The following is a 24,332-nucleotide window of genomic DNA, read 5'->3' as shown; positions in this document are numbered from 1 at the left end:
CCCAACATCGAGTACTATACTTTGTTGAAGTCATGCCTTAATAATATTTAGATATTTAGATACCCTTTATGGCCTTGGCCTTGACCTTTGGGTGAACGCTAAGCTTTTACAAAACTGTATTTCTGCAAGCTGAAGATGTCTTGTACACTTTGTGAATTTAAAATACAATGGTGAATGCATTTTTTTTAATCGATTTTTTTACCAAGTGTGGCGCAGTGTATATCAGTAACTGACACTGATCATCCTTGAACTCATTTGAATCAGGGGTTGTTATGCAGGTCTAGTTGGCTTACCTTCCATGTGGTCTGTCTCATGGTATAAGTATTTCCCATTCCACCCTTGGGGTAGAATGTGTCTCCTGGCTTCATGAAACTAAACGTTTTAGGTAGAAATGTAGAGTGATAGAATTGTATTCAATATTCAGTTAGGACATGGGTCATTGCTGTACCTTGAAGGCAGTGTCCATTTCAACAATGTATAGGCCCACATAGTCAAGCTGAAAGGTCTTCAGTGTTCTCTCTAAAGCAGGTCTGACCAGCTCCAGAGGATGGAAGGTATTCCACAGCTACATATTTTGAATAACATTTTAATAAATACATTATTGAGATAGGCTCAATGATCACAAAAGAAGACAGTCAGTGACCTTGCTCACTACTAAAATAAATTTGATCAAATACTTAATGGTTTCATTAGACCAAAACAGACATTTGAGTATATGCCTTTCAAACTTTCTCAAAATATACACCTTTCTACAGTAGAAGATATCCTCTCTGTTTTATATTACAACATATGGAAGTCCAGTACAGAAGTCCAGAGAGGACATTTGAGAAGAGATCAACTCCTCCCCAGGCTACTGGGTTTTGCTGGCAGGGACTTTGGGAGGGATTCATAAATTGATAATGAATGAGAAATCATGTAAGTAAATATGACTGTGAAAAAAATCTAAGAAATGAACTATGTTTTTTTTTTTTACTTGGTACATTTATTTGCTTGTGTTGATTGCATTGAACAATTAAAAACGCCTTTCGAATTTAACAAGCTATTTTGGCCTGAACTGGTCGCTGTACCATAAAAATAACGGAGTGCATGCTGGGCACTCCGTGTGTTTTTTTTGGGGGAAAGAATGTTGCTTGTACAGATGGTAGCTAGCAATTTCCATTGATAGAAGTTTGTATTGCACGTTTATTGTACAAAATTACTATTCTGTGTCATCTACTATTGTTCAGTTTCATTGACACTAGGCAGCTATTTAATAACTAAATTACGTCATCCTTCGTAGTAGCAACTGTGTCATCTAGCTAACGTTAGCTATCTAGCTTCCCAACCGCAGAGTTAAACACTTTCAATTTATACTAATGTTGGCTAAACCTGCCATTACTGTGGGTAATTTCGGGAGGTAGTATTATGTAGGAACCATGAACTTTGCTCGTGCAAGGCATATGTCCAACTGATTTCGACTTTAACAGACTGCAGAGACTAGCTAACATTAGCTAGTATCCGCTAGCTAGCTAACAGTTACTGGTTTCCAAGCACTCAAGTCCATCTTGAATAGGCACAAAGCAACAACCGAGACAATGGATGAGAGCCCAGAAGCTGCTGTAGACAACGATGACCTTGTTATTATAGTGGAAAACGAGGCAGAGAGCTTGCCAGCTGAAGAGGAGAGGGCGAAACAGCTAGGAGGTAGCATCGGTCTCATGGACACATGCCCTGTCTGTAAGTTGAATTTCCACAATCGAGAGCCGAAACTTCTGCCATGCCTCCACTCTTTCTGCAAGAAGTGTCTTCCACCCCCTTCAAGGAACTTAGTCAACACTGAACAACGTCGCGACCCACAACTTCAAGCGGACAACTCGAAACCACGTGAGATCCGTCAGTTTGTTTATCGGGAAGTTGATAACTGTACTGAAGTGCAGGATGATCATTACAACTTTTCATTAAAATGCAGGTGTCTTTTGTAACTTGATATTAGAAAATGCCTTACTCATTCCTGTGTATGTTATTTCCCTGGTTCCAGTCAATGTGATCCGCTGCCCAGTTTGTCGACAAGAGTGCTGGGAGGTGGAGGTGCTGGATAACTTCTTTGTGAAGGACTCTGTGGAGGTTCCCAGCAGCACAGTGGAGAAGACCAGTCAGGTGTGTTAATATTGGTTACCAGTAAGGGTGACAAATGATACACTCTGGGAAAACATTTTCCAGATGGTGAATCCTTGTCTGTTAAGGCCAGGTAGTAAGTGTTTACTGACCGAGACCCAGGACACTTACTCTAAGTGTCCTGGGTCTTCAGAAAGTATTCATACCCCTTATTCCACATTTTGTGGTGTTACAGCCTGAATTCAAAATGGATTAAATATATTTTTTCTCACCCATCTTCACACAATACCCCATAATGTGTATAAGTGAAAACATGTTTTTAGAAGTTGTTGCAAATGTATTCAAAATTAAATACAGAACTATCTCATTTTTTATTTATTTCACCTTCATTTAACCAGGTAGGCCAGTTGAGAACGAGTTCTCATTTACAACTGCAACCTGGCCAAGATAAAGCAAAGCAGTGTGACAAAAACATCATAGTTGCACATAAACAAATGTACAGTCAATCACACAATAGAAAAATCTATGTACAGGCAATAAATAGGCCATGAATGCAAAATAATTACAATTTAGCATTTACACTGGAATGGCAGATGTGCAGATGGTGTGCAAGTCGAGAATAGAAATACTGGGGTGCAAAAGAGCAAGATGGTAAGTAACAATATGGGGATGAGGTAGTTGGGTGTGCTATTTACAGATTGGCTGTGTACAGGTACAGTGATCGGTAAGCTGCTCTGACAGCTGATGCTTAAATTTAGAGAGATATAAGACTCCAGAGATTTTGTTTTGTTTTGGCAATTCGTTCCGGTCAGTGGCGGCAGAGAACTGAAAGGAAAGGTGGCCAAAGGAAGTGTTGACTTTGAGGATGACCAGTGAAATATACCTGCTGGAGCGAGTGCTACGGGTGGGTGTCGCTATGATGACCAGTGAGCTGAGATAAGGTGGGGCTTTACCTAGCAAAGACTTATAGATGACCTGGAGCCAGTGGGTTTGGTGCCGAATATGTAGTGAGGGCCAGCCAACGAGAGCATACAGGTCGTAGTGGTGGGTAGTATATGGATGGGGCTTTGGTGACAACATAAGTATTCACACTCCTGAGTCAATACTTTGTAGAAACAGCGATTACACCTGTGAGTCTTTCTGGGTAACTCTTAAGAGCTTTCCACACCTGGATTGTGCAACATTTGGCCATTATCCTTTTCAAAATTCTTCAAGCTCTGTCAAATTGGTTGTTGATCATTGCTAGACAACCATTTTCACATCTTGCCATAGATTTTCAAGCATATTTAAGTAAAAACTTGAACTCAGCACTCAAGAACATCCAATGTCTTATTGGTAAGAAACTCCAGTGTAGATTTGTCCTAGTGTTTTAGGTTATTGCCCTGCTGAAATGTGAATTAATCTCCCAGTGTCTGGTGCAAAGCAGACTGAACCAGGTTTCCCTCAAGGATTTTGCCTGTGCTTAGCTCAGTTTATTTTTTATCCTGGAAAAACTTCCCAGTCCTTAACTATAACAAGCATACCCATAACATGGTGAAACCACCACTATGCATGAACATATGGAGAGTAGTACTTAGTAATGTGTTGTATTGGAATTGCCCCAAATAAAACACTTTGTATTCAGGACAAAATGTTAATTGCTTTACCACATTTTTTGCAGTATTACTTTAGTGCCTTGTTGCAAACAGAATGCAGGTTTTGCAATATTTTTGTTCTCTACAGGCTTCCTTTTCACTCTGTCTATTAGGTTAGTATTGTGGCTTAACTACAATGTTGCTCCATCCTCAGAGTTCTATCACAGCCATTAAACTCAAACTGTTTTTTTAAAGTCACCTTCGGCCTCATGGTGAAATCCCTGAGTGGTTTCCTTCCTCTACGGCAACTGAGTTAGGAAAGACGCCTGTATCTTTGTAGTGATGGGGTCTATCGACAAGCAATCAAAAGTGTAAATAATAACTTCGCCATGCTCAAAGGGATATTCAATGTCTGCTTTTTTATTTTTACCCATCTACTAATAGAGGTGCCCTTTGCAAGGCATTGGAAAACCTTCCTGGTCTTTTGTGGTTTAATCTGTGTTTGAAATTCACTGCTCAACTGAGATAATTGTGGGGTACAGACATGAGGAATTCATTCAAAAATCATGTTAAACACTGAGTCAATGCAACGTATGTGACTTGTTAAGTACATTTTTACTCCTGAACTTATTTAGGCTTGCCATAACAAGAGATTGAATACTTATTAACTCAATACATTTAACCTAACATAATTCCACTTTGACATTATGGGGTATTGTGTGTAAGCCAGTGACAACAAATCTCTATTTAATCCATTTTAAATTCAGACTGTTACACAACAAAATGTCAAAAGTTGAGTGTAAATACTTTCTGAAGGCACTGTATACCATGTGTCACCACTGAAACGTTGCCTTGCATAGGACTGAAATCATGGATTCCAGCAAAAGCCAGTTCTTGCTCATATGTTCTCCCTTCCTTATTTCCAGGTGTGTATGAGTTGTGATGACAACACCGAGGCCACAGGGTTCTGTGTGGAGTGTGTGGAGTTCCTGTGTGTGACGTGCATTGAGGCCCACCAGAGGGTCAAGTTCACCAGGGATCATACCATACGGCAGAAGGAGGAGATGTCACCAGGTAGCCTACTCTATGAAAATATGTGGCTTTCTGAATTGTATACTGTAAGAAAATATAATGTCCAGGGCCAAGGAAGGTGGTAGGTACAACAAAATCTATGAAACCAAATCACAAATATGTAGACAGGTAAATGCATAGTGATTTATTTTGTTATATGCTAAATTCTTGTCTTATTCCAGAGGCTGTGGGTGCGTCCTCACAGAAGCCAGTGTTCTGTGACATCCACAAGCAGGAGCCCCTCAAACTGTTCTGTGAGACCTGTGACCGTCTCACCTGCAGGGACTGTCAGCTGCTCAAGCACAAAGACCACAAGTATGACCACATTATTTATTCACCCTTTATGTTTCCAGGTTAGTGTCAGAGAATCTCTTTTGTCGTGCTTAGCTACCTTAAAGGGATACCTTGGGATTTTGACGATGAGGCCCCTTATCTACTTACCCAGAGTCAGATGAACTAGTGGATACAATTCTTATGTCTCTGTGTCCAGTATGAAGGAAGTTAGTTAGTTTCGCGAGCCAATGCTAACTAGTGTAAGCGCAATGACTGGAAGTCTATGGGCTTCTGCTAGCATGCTGTATCTGCTAGCATTAACCTGAAGTCGCTCTGGATAAGAGCATTTGCTAAACGACTTCAATGTAACAAGAGACCTAGCTATCAGAGGCCTGGGTTGAAACCTTCAATAGTCAATATTATGCTCAAACTGGTTCTATATTTTGAAGTACTGTTTTTGTACCTGTGCTTCATGTGTTGGTATTAATCCTCTGTGGGGATTTTCAGGTGAACAAAAAGGAGAGCAGTCGTTGATAATATCAATAAAAATCCATCTGGTTTATTACAAGAATTCAGGGAGAACACCTCTAATTATATATTAATCACACAGCACCGAAGGTTCTGTAAACACAGCCCAAGAGGCTTGTAGGAAGTCACATCAACTGCTACAGAATTACATTACATTATCAGTGTGCCCTAGGCTCAGTCAAACTTTAACCATAACATTCAACACGGGCAGACATTTGATACTAGCAGTTAAACAGGTCAAAGGTCGGAACATCAACTTATACTTCACAAAAATATGACGTAACATGTAAAGTGTTGGTCCGACGGTTCATGATCTGAAATAAAAGATCCCATACATTTTCCATATGCACAAAAAGCTTATTTCTCTCAAATTTTGTGCACAAATTTGTTTACATCCCTGTTAATTTGTTTACATCCCTGTTAGTGAACATTTCTCCTTTGTCAAGACAATCCATCCACCTGACAGGTGTGGCATATCAAGAAGCTGATTAAACAGCATGATCATTACACCGGTGCATCTTGTGCTAGGGACAATAAAAGGCCCCTCTAAAATGTGCAGTTTTGTCACACAACACAATGCCACAGATGTCGCATGCAATTGGCATGCTGACTGCAGGAATGTCTACCAGAGTTGTTGCCAGAGAATTGAATGTTCATTTCTCTACCATAAGCCGCCTCCAATGTTGTTTTAGAGAATTTGGCAGTATGTCAAACCGGCCTCACAACCACAGACCACGTGTAACCACGCCAGCCCAGGACCTCCACATCCGGCTTCTTCACCTGAAACTGAGGAGTATTTCTGCTTGTAATAAAGCCCTTTGTACAGATGGTAGCTAGCAGTTTCCCTTTGCCTATGCCCCCTGCCCAGTCATGTGAAATCCATAGATTAGGGCCTCATTTATTTTAATTTATTTTACAGTCATGATTTCCTTATATGAGCTTTAACTCAGTAAATTTGTTACAACAGATAATTATAGACTAACAGGTGCAAAATGACTTAATTAAATATGGTACTTAAACTTACGTGGTTAACTCCTGTTTCCCTTCCAAAAGGGATCGCATCTGTCTGCGTCTCCCAGCACATACAGTCATGTTTTTTACACATCAATCCATATCACCAGTAAATCAAATACGGAAAAATAATTACTCAAGTAACTTCCCATTACACTCTGCATATCTTGTCTCTCCAGTTACCAGTTCCTTGACGACGCCTACAGAAACCACAGGCAACACCTGGAAAACATGACGCATCAGCTACAGGAGAAGAGGAAAGCCATAGAAGAAGTGTCCAATTGCATCAACAATGGGTAATTTATTACATACACTAAACATGTGAACTAAACTCACATGTCATGTTATGTACATAGACAAGTTCAATAGCATGACTGACTACAGGCAAACTCATAATTTCCTGCTTTTCTACTATCTTTATTCTTTCAGACTCCAGCAAGTCGATGAAAACCGCAAGTCTGTCACCAATGAGATAAAGAAGTCAATTTGCAACTTGATCATGGAGATCAACAGAAAGGGAAAAATCTTGGTCAATCAACTTGAGGTATGCTTGTTAAACAGGACATGAGCAATCACGTCATTCTACCACATAATAAAATAATGTACACTTCTGCTGACATGGTGCTAATCACACTATGTGAGCATATTTGTAAGTAGCTTTGTGCTAATCATGGTGGTTGTGTCAGACACTGACGAAGGACCATGAGGTCGGACTAAAGAAACAACAAGAAGATGTCAGCCACCTGACCAGACATCTAGATCACGTCATCAACTTCACCAAGTGGGCCACAGCCAGTCACAGTGGCACAGCTCTCCTGTACTGCAAGAGACTGGTAGGAACCATGACTTTCACTAAGGAGATGGATTTATTTTGGCCTACCTTTTAATCCCAATGTTGACCTAAATTGTTCAGACAGCTCTGTGTAGAAAGTTACATTGAACTGAATTTGTTATGTTCAAAAGCATTAGGCTACTTCAATTTGAGTGATTCAGAAACCTTTTCTTTCAGATTCTTTGCCAAATCCATTACCTAATGAGGGCCAACTGTAACGCATCCATCGTCCCTCAGAGCTCAGTTCGCTTCCAGTGTCGCTCCGGTTTCTGGGCCTCAAATGTCGATCTTGGTAAGAATGCAAAAACTTCAGTTCTGACGGATACTGTAGACGTAATTCAAAATCATCCCCGTGATGTTAAATGCAGACATTGTTGATTTTTTTTTTCATGTTTCTGTGCATTTCCTAAGGTTCTTTGGCAGTAGAGAGAATCCCTGGTCGTCAGCCCAGTTCCTTGCAGCAGGGCTTCCCTCCTGGCCACCCCAGCCAGCCTGGCCCCGGCCCCAGAGGAGAGGGCCCTCCCGGGGCTTTCCCTCCAGGCTCCTCCGCCCACCAGCGTGGGAGCACCCTTGCCCAGCTCCAGCTGCAGGTAGAGAAGCTTGCCCAGCACCCCAACAGAGCTGGACAGCCCCCTCCCAACCACTGGTCCTGGTACCAGCAGGGTCTGAAGCTCCCGGGGCCAGGGGGCCCCCCTCCACAGAGGCCCCACCAGGGGGGTTCTCCGTCGCAAGGTCCCCCCAACATGGTCCAGATCCAGCAGCCGGGCCGGAGTTACGGACCCCCCGGGCCCCAAACACATCCCAACCCCAGGAGCCCCACCTCTATGCTGCAAAACGCAGGATTCCCTCCGCAGGTATTTGTGTTAATCTTAAAAAAAGATGTATATATTCCTTATCCCTTTTTAAGCTGTAGATTTGCTCTTTGCTGTTATCAGACAGTGTACAATAAGACTGAGCCACTGAGAACATGCTATTTCAGTTGTGATAAAATGGAGACAAGCTGATGCAAAGGCACCAGTTATGATTAATATGTTTACTGATTTACTGTTGTGTTACTGTCTGTAGTAATCCGTGTTTAGCATTTTTTTTGTCATAATTCGCCTACAAATTGCAAGACTTGTGAAAAATGCTTGCCTCTGACTTTTGTGCCATTCTAGTCTCTGAGGGATCTCATCCACAACTCCAGCTTTCCTCCCAAACCAATGGATGTGTTACAGGGTACCTCCCGCTACTCTCATGCACCCCCTCCCAACACAGGACCCATCAGCACTCAAGCTTCTATACACCAGGTACATGCGGTTTCCTGTAAACTGAAGCTGAAACTCATTATTTAATATATTTACATGTATTTGCCACACACACAAACAAACGAGAAATAGAGTACTCTGGTTGTTGTTTTCAGCGTAACATGATGGAAGCCGCACAACTGAGGAGGAGTGACCCCAGTGGAGCTTCATCATCATTATCCATGCCCAACCCCAGAGCTAGTTATGCGCCGAGCCTAGCTACTGCCTTCCCAGACAGACATGGTAGGCGTCTCACCCTCACACTTCTCTCATTTGTTACATGCAAAACAAACATGAAATATAATTAAATTAGCTATTCATGCCCAATCATAATTTATTCTCAATAAAACCCCTTTCTCTTTCTCTCCTCAGCACAAGGAAGACAGAATTCCCCCATGTCCAAATCTTCCTCTGAAGCCAACATAGGGTAGGTGAACCCCACTCCCACACCACTGGGTGCTGTCCTCTTTACACCCCACACCAAGGTCACATTATGTACCTTTTGGTGGATGTGTTCCTGGCTGTAATATCTGTACCATGAGGTTGATGTGTTCCTGGTTGTAATATCTGTGGTTCGGTGTTGAAGGTCTGCTTCCTGGAAGCGCACAGAGCCTAATGCGGCGGCTCCCCCCTCAGCTAAGCGGAGGCGAAGGTCGTCCCCCGGACCAATCATTGTCATCAAGGACGAACCAGAGGACGATGACGAAGTCAGCTTTGTAAGTATGACTGCATTTACACACTCTCTGTATGTGTCTATCTCTGTGTGCCTTTGAAAGAGGTATATTGTATACAATCATGTATGAAAGATGATAGAATCTCCCTAGTCTCTCTTCCATCCTTCAGGTGCAGTCTAGTGTTGGAGCCTCAGCCAGCCTGCCAGACAGCAGTACAGGCATCCAGCCCAAGTCCCAGTCCCAGCCCCAGCAGCAATCTCTCCCAGCACCCATGTTGGAGACCCAGCCAGAGACCCAGCCAGAGACCCAGCCAGAGACCCAGCCAGAGACCCAGCCAGAGACCCAGCCAGAGACCCAGCCAGAGACCCAGCCAGAGACCCAGGTAGAGCTAGAGGCAGACCCCCAACCAGACCCAGAAAAGGCCACAGGTGTCACTGAAGACGACCCCAATGAAGACTGGTGCGCTGTGTGTCAGAACGGGGGAGAACTGCTCTGCTGTGACCGGTGTCCCAAAGTCTTCCATCTGAACTGTCATATACCTACACTTAGAGAGTCTCCCAGGTAATTAACACCTACTTTTAAATTTCTATGTGCCACTCACAGCTGCACCGTCCTGCCTTTTCTGTCTGTTAAATGTCTTACACCTGGGCCTCCCAAGTGGTGCAGTGGTCTAAGGTACTGCATTGCAGTGCTAGCTGTGCCACGAGAGATCCTGGTTTTAGTCCAGGTTCTGTCGCAGCCGGCCGCGACCAGGAGACCCATGGGGCGGCTCACAATTGGCCCAGCGTCGTCCGGTTTAGGGGAGGGTTTGGCTGGCAGGGATGTTCTTGTCCCATCGGGCACTAGAGGCTCCTGTGGCGGTTCGGGCACAATGCCCGCTGGGTTGTGTTTCGGAGGAAGCACGGCTCTCGACCTTGGCCTCTCCGAGTCCGTACAGGAGTTGCAGCGATGGAACAAGATTAACTACCAATTGGATACCATGAAATTTGGGAGAAAAAGGGGTAAAAAAGAAATATATAAATTCAAATGTAATACAGCTGTCTCTGAAGGGTGATTTCGTTAGCAGTACTTTGTAATATAAACTGGGGTTATTGCAATATTGAGAGAATGCAATATTGTGAATTCACTAACCCCCCTATGTTTCCAGTGGTGAGTGGTTCTGTTCGTTCTGTCGTGACCTGACCAGTCCTGAGATGGAGTATAACCCAGATAGCGAGGGAGAATTGCCAGCCATGAAGGAGGAGCCAGGATCAGAGGGATTCCCTCCAGTTGATAAAAGGAAATGTGAGAGACTGTTGCTCTGCATCTACTGCAACGAGTTCAGCACAGATTTCCAGGAGCCTGCCTCACCGTCGGTAAGATTACTAACTGCCCCATAGAAAGTTTTTGCTCTGTAGTTTTAATTCAATCAATACGATACGACTTTGTCTATCGAATCAGAAAATTGTCTTAACTCCCAATCCTAATCCTTAACTCCCAAACACTATGCCTTTATTTTTGGTTAATTTATCACAGTTAAGTAATGATGGTTCCCTCATCTGATATGTCCAGTCAATCCCAGAGTATAAGGAGCTGATTGAGACTCCAATGGACCTGTCCATAGTGAAGAGCAGGCTGGAATCTAAGGAGAGCCCGCGTTACTGCAGTGCTGAGGAGTTTGTCAAGGATGTCAGGCTCATATTCAGGAACTGTGCAAAGTATTACCAGGTACGGCAAGACTACACGACACACAATATGACGAACTTGGAATGGATTATTGTGCTTGCGTACCACACTAGAATTATTATTATATATTTTTTTTGTATTGGACCACAACTGAAAATGCCCTGGTTTCACAGACCCAAGTTAAGCCTATTTAGAATGGACTAAAAGTATGCTCAATGTCTAGTAGAAGGCATAATTTAGGTCTGGGGAAACCAGCCCTAAATGTGTTAACAGAATTCAGACAGACACAACACTTCTGTTTTGTTTAATTAGAGGTATACATAGCATACAGTAATGTGCTTGTTTTCCTATTTTATTCTCTATGACAGTGCTTTCACTTCTGCTTTGCTTGGTCTTTGAGCTCGGGTAACTGTAAAGCACTTTGTGACAACTACTGATGTAAAAAGGCTTCATAAAATACTTTTGTTTCATTGACAGGCAGACACTGAGGTGGGAGGTGCAGGACTGAGCCTGGAGGAGTACTTTGAGGAGCAGCTGAAGTTCCTCTACCAAGACAGGAGCTTCCCTGGGGGCAGAGAGGAGGGCATGATACCCCCTGTGGAGGACGAGATGGAAGAAGGGATGGAAGACGATGGGATGGCTCCTAACGAAGGGGATATGCCCCCTGTCGAGGACGACCTAACGCCTGTTGAAGAAGGGATGCCTTCTATGGAGAAAGAAGGAACTGAAGAGGGGATGGATCCTGTGGAAGGAGAGATGGAGGAAGAAGGGATACCTCCTTTAGAAGAGAGCATGGAAGAGGAAGAGACTTCTCCAGTGAAAGAGGACTCACCACCTTGTGATGCTACTGAACCAGTAGATCCATCAATAAGGGGTGCATCATCTCCCAACCTTTCCAGCAAGGAGGCTCCCCAACCCCTCTCAGATACTCCAGACAACCCTCCCTGCAAGGAGGCTCCCCAACCCCTCTCGGATACCCCAGACAACCCTCCTGACTCCCAGGGCACCAGCCCTGCTGACTCCCAGGACACCAGCCCTGCTGCAGGCTTAGCCACAGAAAATGAGGGGACGACTGAAGAAGTGAGAGACAAAGCAGAAGAGGAATGATTCTTGTTCTTCCACTGTACATTGGACGGACAATAAAGCTTCTTGAATTATCTATAGGATCTGTTGTCAGAAAATACTGGCAGACCTCTTTGCTGTATCATACACTTTCTGATATGATTTGCAATAATAATAAATAAAACAGAGAAACCCGGGATGTATAACAGGGTACAGAGATGGACAATGAATGCACAAATCTTTCTTGTTACAAAGCAATGTAGCTACATGTATGAACTAATAATGCACAGACTGTTCTGTCTGCTGAGATTGAGAAGTTACAATCATGGTGTAACTGATTAACTTTCTACAATAACAATCATAACACACAAATAATGTCCATTATTGATAAGTTGTCTGCAATTTTCCATGTTGGCTTTTGTAAAGATGAATGCCATATAATACTGTATATTTATAATAATGTAAGTTTATTTATCCAACTCTAAAGGAAAAATAGCTGCAAAGACCGAACTCCATGAAAACCATAGCCCTACATCATATCTTAAAACTCTGGTCAATTATTTTTAACAGACATTTTTATGTGTACTTGTGTTTGTGTTATTTAGTTAAATTATAGGCTACTCTTGTACAGAACATTGTAAAGGAGGTATTCTGAAAGGTAGACTCAGCGATATAACATAGATGCAAAAAGGACACTGCATAGAGGGTCAATTTCAGCGACAACAAAGAGCGTGAGGCTCAACTTCTCTGCTATTTTGGTGCCCTGGCTACTGTGAAGCCAACTGCGCACATGAGCAGATACTGTGTGAGGGCGAAGCCTTACATCTACTCATCTCAATATCTGATGTGCTGCTGGTGGCAATGTCATTTCGCGAAGTCTACCTTTAAGACTGTTCACTAGATTACAGGGATGCAAAATGTAAATATTTTTCTCAGAATGAACGTGCAGTGTTCTCGAATGGTGCTGCTTGCTTTTTGGCATGTAAAGAGAACCAAACTGTTCCCCTCACTTTTCCTTGTTGCATGTTTTCTTGTTGCCTGGCTACCCAGACTTGGTCTGGCCGAACGCTACGCCACACCCACGGACGTTAATTTCTTCTCCACTATCAATCTGGATCTAAGTACCTCCCCAACCCTTCACCAAATGCGAACACATTCGGGGCCGTCTGATTGGTCCAGAGACTGATGGGTTGGGCCAGAGCCAGAACACATGTGGGTAAAGCGTCCAGTTAGAAAATGTGTAATTGACTTTGATACTCTGATTGGTTAGAGATGATCCAATCGATGAAGACTTTGTTTTGTACAACGCCCCTCATCCCCACCACAAGACTTCAATAGATGCTGTAAAGAGGTCACTGGAAAGCAGACTGGGGGGGATAGAAGGATGCCAGGTTGGTGCACATTCAACAAATCTGATCTAACAAAGTGGATATTCGTCAAATCCGTCGTGATTGATGTATTGTAACAGGCCCACTGTGGTTACTAAAGTCTGATTTGGCTGTTTTCGCTGCATAACGTTTAGAAGTAGTCCCTTCTCAGGTTTAGAAGTGACTGCTAAATGCTAACTCCTGTTGGTACAAGCTGGTAGCATACAATAAAACTTTAATTAAACACTGAGTCTCAAATAGCCAGTTGTCCGTTTTAATAGCCGGATAATGGCCCACATTTCAGCAAATAAATGCCCCTTTCAAATAAATGCAGGGTCTAAATGAATTGTTTAAAGAGGTTACCAGGAATTTCCAAAAACAGTCAACTTCCGGAGTACAGACCCCCAGAAATCGGCCGATCGCCTTTTAGTGGCGAAAGTAAGAACTGCCGGAAATGCACAGTCAGAGGAGAATGATGATTCTGTCAATAAAAAGTTTTTAAAATATATTTTTTTAACAGGCATACTAAGACAAAAGTAAATGAAAACACAGTGTAGGAAATGAAGAAATGTATTAAAATGATGGAAGTGAATTCTGGAATTAAACAAATATTCAAATGAGCAAAGCTGTGTGCATTAAGGAAATGAATGCTTGGCACAAATAGACGCCTGTTGTGTTCAGTGATTTAAGCAAATAAACACTGGGCTATTAATTGTGGTACAGTAGCTAGCAGGGAAATCAGTGGTGTTAGTCAAAGTTGTTTTTAACTATAATGGAGTTGATTGGTGACAATGACATGAATGTACAGGGTTTGACATCCATACAAGCATTATACTCAGATTTGTACCTCAACATAGTGTGAAATACACATATATACTCAGATTTTTCCTCAGCATAGTGTGAAATACTCATATAAACAATAGCCTAAATGTAGACAAATTTTGCTGGGGGGCAATGAGGAGATTTGGGCGATTTCCCGCAGGCATCTTTCCCCATGCTTTTCCATGGCATTTCCATTGTTTTAATTGAGTTCTATTGATCTCTATACCACATCTATAATGGCAGCCACAGACTAAAGTATGTAGCAAACGACAGAGCAACGGAAGAATTTAATGTTTGTCGTCAGGCTAGTTTTCTTGTTTAACCTCCTTGATAAGGGTCTCTGAAGTAGAGATAGGAGACCATTCAGTTCCTATCAAGTCACTGGTGTAAGGCGGCCAGACTTCTTGTTTAAATCAGAGCATCATGCAACCTTGTATACTCCAATATCTCTATCAGTGAAATGGTAGCATCAGAGCACAAATTATAGGGAGCAGGTGGGTCTCAGGTCCCCTATGAGACAGTCCCCCTGAATGTAACAAAGTCAAACTTTGGGGGGTCTCTAAATAATGCTATTTTAACCATTCTCCTATTTGTTTACAATCTGTACTTCTACAGTGGTATATATACAAATAAAAGCTTATTCCAAATTAAATGAATACCCCTACCTCTGTGTCGTGGTTTAAAAAAACATCCCCATGTGGCTGCACTTTTCATCTTGGGACAGTACCATATCACAACCCTTTTTCCAGTGACCCAACTTCTTTCTACAAAAAAAGGTCCTTATGTTAGCAAAACGTATGAATTAATTCAGGCTACAAGAGTGTAGGTCCAATTACAATCATTGAATGTCATTACACTTTTTGATGTTTTGTAACAAGATGTATCTTTCAATTGATCAAATAGCACAAGTGCACAGTGCACTGTTTGGATGCTGGAATTATTATGGAGAGGATGAACATGCTCAGGTAGCCTACGTTTGAAAGTGATTTGTTTGGCAATACGATGAAAACCGTTAAATGACATGTCTTTAGCCTGCTATAGTAATATATAGTATAGTAATATATTAGGCCTATAAAACATGTCATGCACATAGTAGGTCCTTTGAAAAAATAATTTGCACTGGGTAGCACCAAGACATGCTGAAAAGGTAGTAAAAAAATATATAATCAAACTCTTGAGTACATTACTTCAGTTGATATCTGTGTACTGATTACCCCTAGCACAAACAGAAAAGCAAGCAATGTTGATCAATGTAAGAAAGCCTATTATATCTCTATAGCCACTAATTGTATGTCATAGATAACGTGGAATGCGTTCATTTGAGTTTTTAATGGACACCACATCGGCTAATAAACCAACAGTGAGATAGATGATGCCCTACACCCCCATACCCCAAAGCGAGATTATTCACGCTGTTTTGCTATACCACTGCAATACATGAGAGATTCTCAGAAACTGTCTGACCTCCCTATACGCGACTCACTCTCTCCTTTTGTCCCCTTCATGACGGGAGCGCTCAGCGGTCCAGAATAGAGAATGGTTTTCAAAGACTCAAGCAATCTTAAATATATTTTCAAGTCGTATTAATCAGAAAATATATTCCAATTGCAATCGAAACGTGGGTATTAGGAGAGAGCGAGGTACATTGTCAAACTGTTCATAACTCCAACACTAGAGGCGCTATCTCAAAAATCAAATAACTACTTTAGGTGACTACATGTTCTATGGTCAACTTCCTGTTCACATGTGGTCAAGGTCACTCTAATCTGAGGTGAGCACAAGTTTCTTATTTTTCCCCTTCAAAAGTAAAAAATTGGCAATTGACATTTTATGCAATAAAACTTTATTAGGTATGAATGTTCAAAATTATAATTTTGCACTGAGTAGAGGAGATAATAATGTGTCTTTTGATACTTTAGCTGCAGTCCTATGTCGAGCTAACCTTGAGATTTAGCCAACATTAGCACACATGTCAGTTTGGGGCAAGTTGTCTCAATGACCTTGGGGCAAGTCTTCACATGTGACAACTTGCCCCAGTATACATAGACACATAGCACATGCTCAAAAAACATTGTGATATTGTGTAATCAGCTCTGATAATAGTATTACATGTTACTGTAAATTGATTATTATATATACACGTATAGTTTAAAGCAGAAGACATCCCTGGACTACACAAGACAGGCTCTGGCATGTGTGTGTGTGTGTGTGTGTGTGTGTGTGTGTGTGTGTGTGTGTGTGTGTGTGTGTGTGTGTGTGTGTGTGTGTGTGTGTGTGTGTGTGTGTGTGTGGAAGTAGCTTCAACAGAGAAAATGTTAATGCTTTCTTCGACAATGTAGCAGAAGTGCTCTAGAGATATTAATTTGGACCAGGAGAAATATGGAATGTCGATGAAACTGGGGTGAACACTGTACATAAACCTGACAAAGTGGTGGGCAGACGTGGATTCAAACAAGTAGGGTCACTGACCTCCGCTGAAAGGGGAACCTTCGTCTCAGCCACAGGGAATTTTCACGTGTGCTCCCTCTCTGGCCTCTAGGTCACCAGGCTGCTCATTATGGGGCACACCTGTCGCCATCGTTACGCACACCTACAAGTCATCAGACTCACCTGGACTCCATCACATCCCTGATTACCTTCCCTATATATGTCCCTCCCTTTGGTTCCTTCCCCAGGCGTTATTGTTTTAGTTTCAGTTTCATGTCGGTGCGTTGTTCGTGTTTCTTGTTTTGTATTATGTTGCGTTTATTTATTAAAACACTCACTCCCTGAACTTGCTTGACGACTCTCAGCGCACATCGTTACAGAATAACGCCTCACCTAAGGGAAGCATCAGGGAGTGTTATTGTTTTAATTATATATATATTTTTTGTGTCAGGTGGAATGGCGTCGGGTCCGGGAGCCGCTACAGACTTTCGTGCCTCAGCTGGATCGCCAGGCTCTCCTGCCTCTGCCGGTCTGTCAGGTTCCCGTGTCCCAGCCTGCGACAGGTTCCTGCGCATCAGCAGGGGTGACCGGTCCGCTCCTGATCCCTGGGATTGTCCCTTGGGTTGGCGTCTTGCGGCTGAAGCCGAAAGCGCCGGGGAGGGGGTACCGTCAGGTATGCTCTCTCTCTTCGGCGCTCTAGGTTGCCATGCTCCTGCGTCTCAGCCGGATTGACAGGTTTCCTGCGCCTCTGCAGAGGAGTCCGGTCCGCTCCTGATCCCCGGGATTGTCATTTTGGTCAGCGGCTAGGGCCACGTGTCCGGGAAGGGGTACTGTCACGTGTACTCCCTCTCCGGCCTCTAGGTCACCAGGCTGCTCTTTATGGCGCACACCTGTCACCATCGTTACGCGCACCTGCGCGTCATCAGACTCACCTGGACTCCATCAATTCCCTGATTACCTTCCCTATATATGTCACTCCCTTTGGTTCCTTCCCCAGGCGTTATTGTTTCTGCTTCAGTTTCATGTCTGTGTTTTGTTCGTGTTTCTTGTTATGTATTATGTTGCGTTTATTAATTAAAACACTTTAGACAGGTCTGTCTACGGGCCGCTAAAGAGGCACATCAACACCGCGTGTGATGCCTGGGTGAGGAACAAACCCGGGAAGACAATGTCAATTTACGACATTCCTGGGATTGTGGCAATCGCCTATCCTCTGGCTGCAACCCCCTTGAACATTCAGGCTGGCTTTAGGGTGGCTGGGGTACAACCTTACAACAGGGATGTATTTCTGGAAACCGAGTTTGCACCATCCTACGTTACAGCTCGCCCCATTCAGAACCCAACCCTACCAGGCCCCAGCACCAACCCTGCCCTGCCAGGCCCCAGCAACATTCCAGCCCTGCCAGGGCCCAGCACCAACCTGCCAGGACCCAGCACCATTTCAGCCCTGCCACGCTCCAGCACCAACCTGCCAGGCCTCAGCACCATTCCAGCCCTGCCTAGCACGAGCTGAGACACAGACCTGCCCAGTTCTTATGCTAGCACCAGCTCACCCTTTGTAATGGGTGCGTGTTGATGGCAGGGAAGTCAGGCGCAGGAGAATGAACTTGGTATAAACGGAGTCACAACATGTAATTGATGGGATTGGAACCAGGTGTGAAGGAAGACAAGACAAAAACGAATGGAAAATGAAAAATGGATCAGTGATGGCTAGAAGGTCGGTGACGTCGACCGCCGAACACCGCCTGAACAGGGAGAGGGACCGACTTCGGCGGAAGACGTGACAGTACCCGTCGTGACAGTACCCCCCCAGCACCGACCTCGGGGACGACCCGGAGGGCGAGGCGCAGGGCGATCCAGATGGAGACGGTGGAAATCTTGCAGCATAGAAGGATCCAACACGTTCTCCACCGGAACCCAGCATCTCTTCTCCAGACCATACCCCTCCCAGTCCACGAGGTACTGAAGGCCCCTCGCCCGACGTCTCGAATCCAGTATGGAACAAACGGAGTACGCCGGGGCCCCCTCGATGTCCAGTGGGGGCGGAGGAACCTCACGTACCTCAGACTCCTGAAGCGGGCCAGCCACCACCGGCCTGAGGAGAGACACATGGAATGAGGGGTTAATGTGGTAATCGGGGGGAAGCTGTAACCTGTAATATACCCCGTTCACTCTCCTCAGGACTTTAAATGGCCCCACAAACCAGTCGTCCACCGCAGGAGCCTCGGTCTGACTCTGATGCCAAGGAGCCAGAACCGGCTGATACCCCAATACACACCGGAAGGGAGAAAGGTTAGTGAAGGAGTGGCGGAGCGAGTTCTGGGCCATCTCTGCCCAGGGCACGAACGCTGCCCACTCCCCCGGCCGGTCTTGGCAATAAGACTTCAGAAACCTACCCACATCCTGAATAACTCTCTCCACCTGCCAGTTACTCTCGTGGTGAAAACCTGAGGTAAGGCTGACCGAGACCCCCAGATCCTCGACGTGAACTGGAGACCCCGATCAGACACTATATCTTCAGGCACCCCGTAGTGCCGGAAGACGTGTGTAAATAGAGCCTCCGTAGTCTGTAGGGCCGATACCGGGCAATGGGAGGAGACGACAGGACTTAGAGAAACAATCCACAATGACCAGGATCATGGTGTTACCCTGTGAAGGAGGAAGATCAGTCAGGAAATCCACCGACACGTGCGACCATGGCCGTTGTGGAACGGGTAAGGGTTGTAACTTACCTCTGGGCAGGTGTCTGCTCGCACACCGAGCAGGAGGAAACATAAACCCTCACGTCCATAGCTAAAGTGGGCCACCAGTACTTCCCACTAAGACAGCGCACCGTCCGACCGATACCAGGATGACCAGAGGAGGATGATGTATGGGCCCAATAGATCAGCCAGTCGCGGACACCAGATGGAACGTACAGACGCCCAGCCGGACACTGAAGGGGAGCGGGCTCTGTACGCAACGCCTGCTCAATGTTCGCGTCCAGCTCCCACACTACCGGTGCCACCAGGCAAGAGGCCGGGAGTATGGGAGTGGGATCCATGGGCCGCTCCTCTGTGTCATACAGCCGGACAATGCGTCTGCCTTAACGTTCTGAGAGCCTGGTCGGTAGGAAACGCTAAACACAAAACGGGTGAAAAACATGGCCCACCTTGTCTTGCAAGGGTTCAGTCTCCTCGCTGCCCAGATCTACTCCAGATTGCGGTGGTCAGTCCAGATGAGAAAAGGGTGTTTAGCCCCCTCAAGCCAATGTCTCCACGCCTTCAAGGCCTTGACGACAGCCAATAGCTCCCGGTCCCCCACATCATAGTTTCGCTCCGCCGGGCTGAGCTTCTTCGAGAAGAATGCACAGGGGAAACAGGAAAAATAAAAATAAAGTTTTATCGGGCATTGTTACTGCATTCATAATGGGAGGCACAGGGGCGTAGTTGTATGTCTGTTGAGAGATGGTGTCATTAAACCAACTCAACCCCAACCACTCCACCTGCCAACCCCATCAGTCTTCCTCTATCAACTCCCACCACCATCCACTCCCCCACTACAACCCTCATCTCTGTTGGTCAGATTGCCACATAGGCCCCATGTACAGGACCTAATTGCTGCCTTGGAGCCCTCCTAAAGGACCCCTGGGCTGCTGGGTGCCTGTAAAAAGCACTGTGGATGGAGGTGAAAATTGCAGTGGGGAAGACACCTGGAGCACACATGGAACAGCATTTTTCTGACTGAAGACAGCATCCTTTCCTCTCCTCACACCACCTGTATTTTTCTGCTATTCACTTCTGTGTGGTCTAACAGGATAGCTCAGGAGCAGAGTTGTTCGACTGTAGTAGGGGACAAATTGTGTCAACCATCAACCTGGCCAAAGAACAGGAGGCCTGTGTGGGTGCCTTTTACACATGGGGACCCCTGTGAAACAAAGACTACCAAGGTGTGTGATTGTGTATTGGCACTCTCTCTCAATCACCATCCTCCTCGTTTACTTACCTCTCCAACATTTTCTTCCATCCTCACTCCCTTGTCTCAGAGTCTACCCTCTTAATGAGCGACTGAACGCACCGATTCCCCATGTTTTTTTGTTGCTCATTATGAAAAATGTGATTTCAATCTTGGGAGTGTGGTTCGATGTGGCAGCTACTGATGTTTGTTCCCCATGAAACACCATAGGAACAAAGCCAGTATCACTTCCTCAAAATAGTCAGAATGACTCTCAGATAACTCAAGAAATCAATAATAAATGTTGATGGTTTATGCCGAGGAGGCTTTAGTTGCGCAATTTTAGCTTAGGTGTTTTCTGTATACCAGGGAGCTAGTTTCTTATGACAAATGTTTTTTGTTTTTAAGGGTGCCGCTGCATCTAGGGTATTGTGCAAGGTTAAATTGAGTTCCTCAGTTAGGTGGTTAACTGATTTTTGTACTCTGACGTCCGTGGGTAGGCGGAGGGAGTCTGGAAGGGCATCTAGGAATCTTTGGGTTGTCTGAGAATTTATAGCACGACTTTTGATGATCCTTGGTTAGGGTCTGAGCAGATTATTTGTTGTGATTGCAAATGTAATAAAATGGTGGTCCGATAGTCCAGGATAGTCCAAGATCCACAACATTTATTCCACGGGACAAAACTAGGTCCAGAGGACGACTGTGGCAGTGAGTAGGTCCGGAGACATGTTGGACAAATCCCACTGAGTCGATGATGGCTCCGAAAGCCTTTTGGAGTGGGTCTGTGGACTTTTCCATGTGAATATTAAAGTCACCAAAAATTGTAATATTATCTGCCATGACTACAAGGTCCGATTGGAATTCAGGGAACTCAGTGAGGAACGCTGTATATGGCCGAGGAGGCCTGTAAACAGTAGCTATAAAAAGTGATTGAGTTGGCTGCATAGATTACATGACTAGAAGCTCAAAATACAAAAACTGTTGTTGTTTTTTTGTAAATTGAAATGTGCTATCGTAAATGTTACCAACACCTCCGCCTTTGCGGGATGCGCGGGGGATATGCTCATTAGTGTAACCAGGAGGTGAGGCCTCATTTAACACAATAAATTCATCAGGCTAAAGCCATGTTTCAGTCAGTCCAATCACATCAAGATTATGATCAGTTCATTGACTATATCTGCCTTGGAAGTGAGGGATCTAACATTAAGTAGCCCTATTTTGAGATGTGAGGTATCACAATCTCTTTCAATAATGGCAGGAATGGAGGAGGTCTTTATTCTAGTGAGATTGCTAAAGCGAACACCGCCATGTTTAGTTTTGCCCAACCTAGATCGAGGTACAGACACGGTCTCAATGGGAATAGCTGAACTGACTCCACTAAGCTGGCAGGCTGGCTAACAGCCTGCTGCCTGGCTTAGAGCCCTGTCTATGTTCGTAGATAAGATGCGAGCACCCCTCCAGCTAGGATGGAGTCTGTCACTCGTCAACAGGCCAGGCTTGGTCCTGTTTGTGGGTGAGTCCCAGAAAGAGGGCCAATTATCTACAAATTCTATCTTTTGGGAGGGGCAGAAAACAGTTTTCAACCAGCGATTGAGTTGTGAGACTGCTGTAGAGCTCATCACTCCCCCTAACTGGGAGGGGGCCAGAGACAATTACTCGATGCCGACAAATCTTTGTAGCTGATTTACACGCTGAAGCTATGTTGCGCTTGGTGACCTCTGACTGTTTCATCCTAACATCGTTGGTGCCGATGTGGATAACAATATCCCTATACTCTCTACACTCGCCAGTTTTAGCTTTAGCCAGCACCATCTTCAGATTAGCCTTAACATCGGTAGTCCTGCCCCCTGGTAAACTGTGTATGATCGCAGGATGTTTCGTTTTAAATCAAATACTGCGGGTAATGGAGTCGCCAATGACTAGGGTTTTCAATTTGTCAGAGCTAATGGTGGGAGGCTTCGGCATCTCAGACCCCGTAACGGGTGTAGTAGATACCAGAGAAGGCTCGGCCTCTGACTGCTGCTTAATGGGGAGAACCGGTTGAAAGTTTCTGTCAGCTGAATGAGCGACACCGGTTGAGCATTCCTACAGCATTTCCTTCCAGAAGCCATGAGAAAATTTTCCGGCTGCGGGGACTGTGCGAGGGGATTTATACTACTATATGTACTTACTGGTGGCACAGATTATGTTTCATCCTTTCCTACACTTAAATTACCCTTGCCTAATGATTGCGTCTGAAGCTTGGCCTGCAGCACAGCTATCCTCGCCGTAAGGCGATCATTCTCCTGTATATTATGAGTACAGCGACTGCAATTAGAAGGCATCATGTTAATATTACTATTTAGCTTGGACTGGTGGAGGTCCTGACGAACCACGTCCAGATAAAGTGTCCGGAGTGAAAAAGTTGAATGAAAAAAGTTGAGCGAGGGAAAATCTAAAAATATAAAAGGTAATTAAAGAGTAAAAACCATAAAGTTGGCAGGTAGCAAAGTAAGGTTAGTAACAAAACGCACAGTAGCACGTAAACAAGTCTACAAGTTGTGACCGGAAATGACATTGAGGTACTATAACATTGAGGTACTATAGTTAATTAATCTTTGTTGGTTATGGTAAATGTAATTTATCCATTCTAGGTTTTGTTTGGTGATATCCAAAGAAATATTGATTCAAACCCTGACTTAACCTCATCTCTTGCTTTGTATTCCTTGGGGGGTGCTCTAGGTTGGTCTATTGCATCCAAATAGACCTTGGAGTCAGACTTATATTCTCTCCTTACTCTATGTGTTGTACTTTGTACCACAGCAACTGCAACTGCCGTAAGAATAACTAATGCATGTAATCTGTCAAGTATCTTCCAGCTGTTAAAAATTAAGAAAAATACCAATGAGTTGGAAGAATATCCAACCTAACAAAACTCTAAGTCATAAGTTTCTTAACTTCTCTAGGGTAGGGGGCAGCATTTTCACGTTTGGATGAAAAGCATACCCAAATTAAACTGCCAGCTACTCATCCGCAGAAAAGAAGATATGCATATTATTAGATTTGGATAGAAAACACTCTGACGTTTATGAAACTGTTTGAATCATGTCTGTGAGTATAACATAACCTATTTAGCAGGCGAAACCCCGAGGACAAACCATTCAGATTATTATTTTTTGAGGTCACTCTCTTTTCAATGAGATTTCATTGGGAAACCAGATTTCTAAGCGACTTGCTTGCAGTTCCTACGGCTTCCACTGGATGTCAACAGTCTAGAGAAATTGGTTGAGGTTATTCCTTTGTGTAATGAAGAAGTACGGCCATCTTGAAGTCGAGTCACTCTAGGTGTCCTGTGAGATAGAAGCGCATGACCAGAAGGCATGCTACGGTTGGTTTTAATCCTGTATTGAACACAGATCATCCCGTCTTCAATTTTATCGATTATTAACGTAAAAAAATACCGAAAGTTGTATTACAAAAGTAGTTTGACATTTTTTGGCAAAGTTTACAGGTAACCTTTGAGATATTTTGTCGTCACGTTTGAGCAAGTTGGAACCTGTGTTTTTCTGGATCAAACGCGCCAAATAAATGGACATTTTGGATATATATCGACAGAATTAATCGAACAAAAGGACCATGGCATTTATACTGACCAAATTATGTATATCACTATGTTAACCTTGAACCCCGTTCCGCTAGCAGAACCCCTCGCCAACAGCCAATGAAATTGCAGG

General features: G+C 44.1%; 1 protein-coding gene across 1 annotated transcript; it reads left to right on the top strand.

The window, feature by feature from the left end:
* The first annotated feature begins 1,096 nt into the window (after positions 1-1,096).
* LOC120049834 (transcription intermediary factor 1-alpha-like) lies at positions 1,097-13,079 on the top strand. Its single transcript, XM_038996288.1, has 17 exons — positions 1,097-1,863; positions 2,018-2,136; positions 4,595-4,742; positions 4,922-5,054; positions 6,731-6,847; positions 6,981-7,095; positions 7,238-7,384; positions 7,561-7,675; positions 7,795-8,237; positions 8,541-8,672; positions 8,786-8,912; positions 9,042-9,096; positions 9,256-9,385; positions 9,513-9,904; positions 10,491-10,698; positions 10,895-11,050; positions 11,486-13,079. Exons 1-17 carry the CDS (start codon positions 1,575-1,577, stop codon positions 12,113-12,115), a joined length of 3,456 nt encoding a protein of 1,151 aa, XP_038852216.1. The 5' UTR covers positions 1,097-1,574; the 3' UTR covers positions 12,116-13,079.
* The last annotated feature ends 11,253 nt before the right edge of the window (positions 13,080-24,332 follow it).

The sequence above is a fragment of the Salvelinus namaycush genome, chromosome 6 (assembly GCF_016432855.1).
Source record: "Salvelinus namaycush isolate Seneca chromosome 6, SaNama_1.0, whole genome shotgun sequence".
NCBI classification, from domain to species: Eukaryota; Metazoa; Chordata; class Actinopteri; order Salmoniformes; family Salmonidae; genus Salvelinus; species Salvelinus namaycush.
The sequence above is the reverse complement of the archived record's forward strand: the minus strand, read 5'-3'. Positions and strand labels throughout refer to the sequence as shown.

Excerpts from the sequence above, each read along its gene's own strand:
- LOC120049834 (XM_038996288.1), top strand. The coding sequence starts at position 1,575 with ATGGATGAGAGCCCAGAAGCTGCTGTAGACAACGATGACCTTGTTATT. Across the intron at positions 2,137-4,594 it reads CAGTGGAGAAGACCAGTCAG|GTGTGTATGAGTTGTGATGA; the intron begins GTGTGTTAATAT and ends CCTTATTTCCAG. Across the intron at positions 7,385-7,560 it reads TCCTGTACTGCAAGAGACTG|ATTCTTTGCCAAATCCATTA; the intron begins GTAGGAACCATG and ends CTTTTCTTTCAG.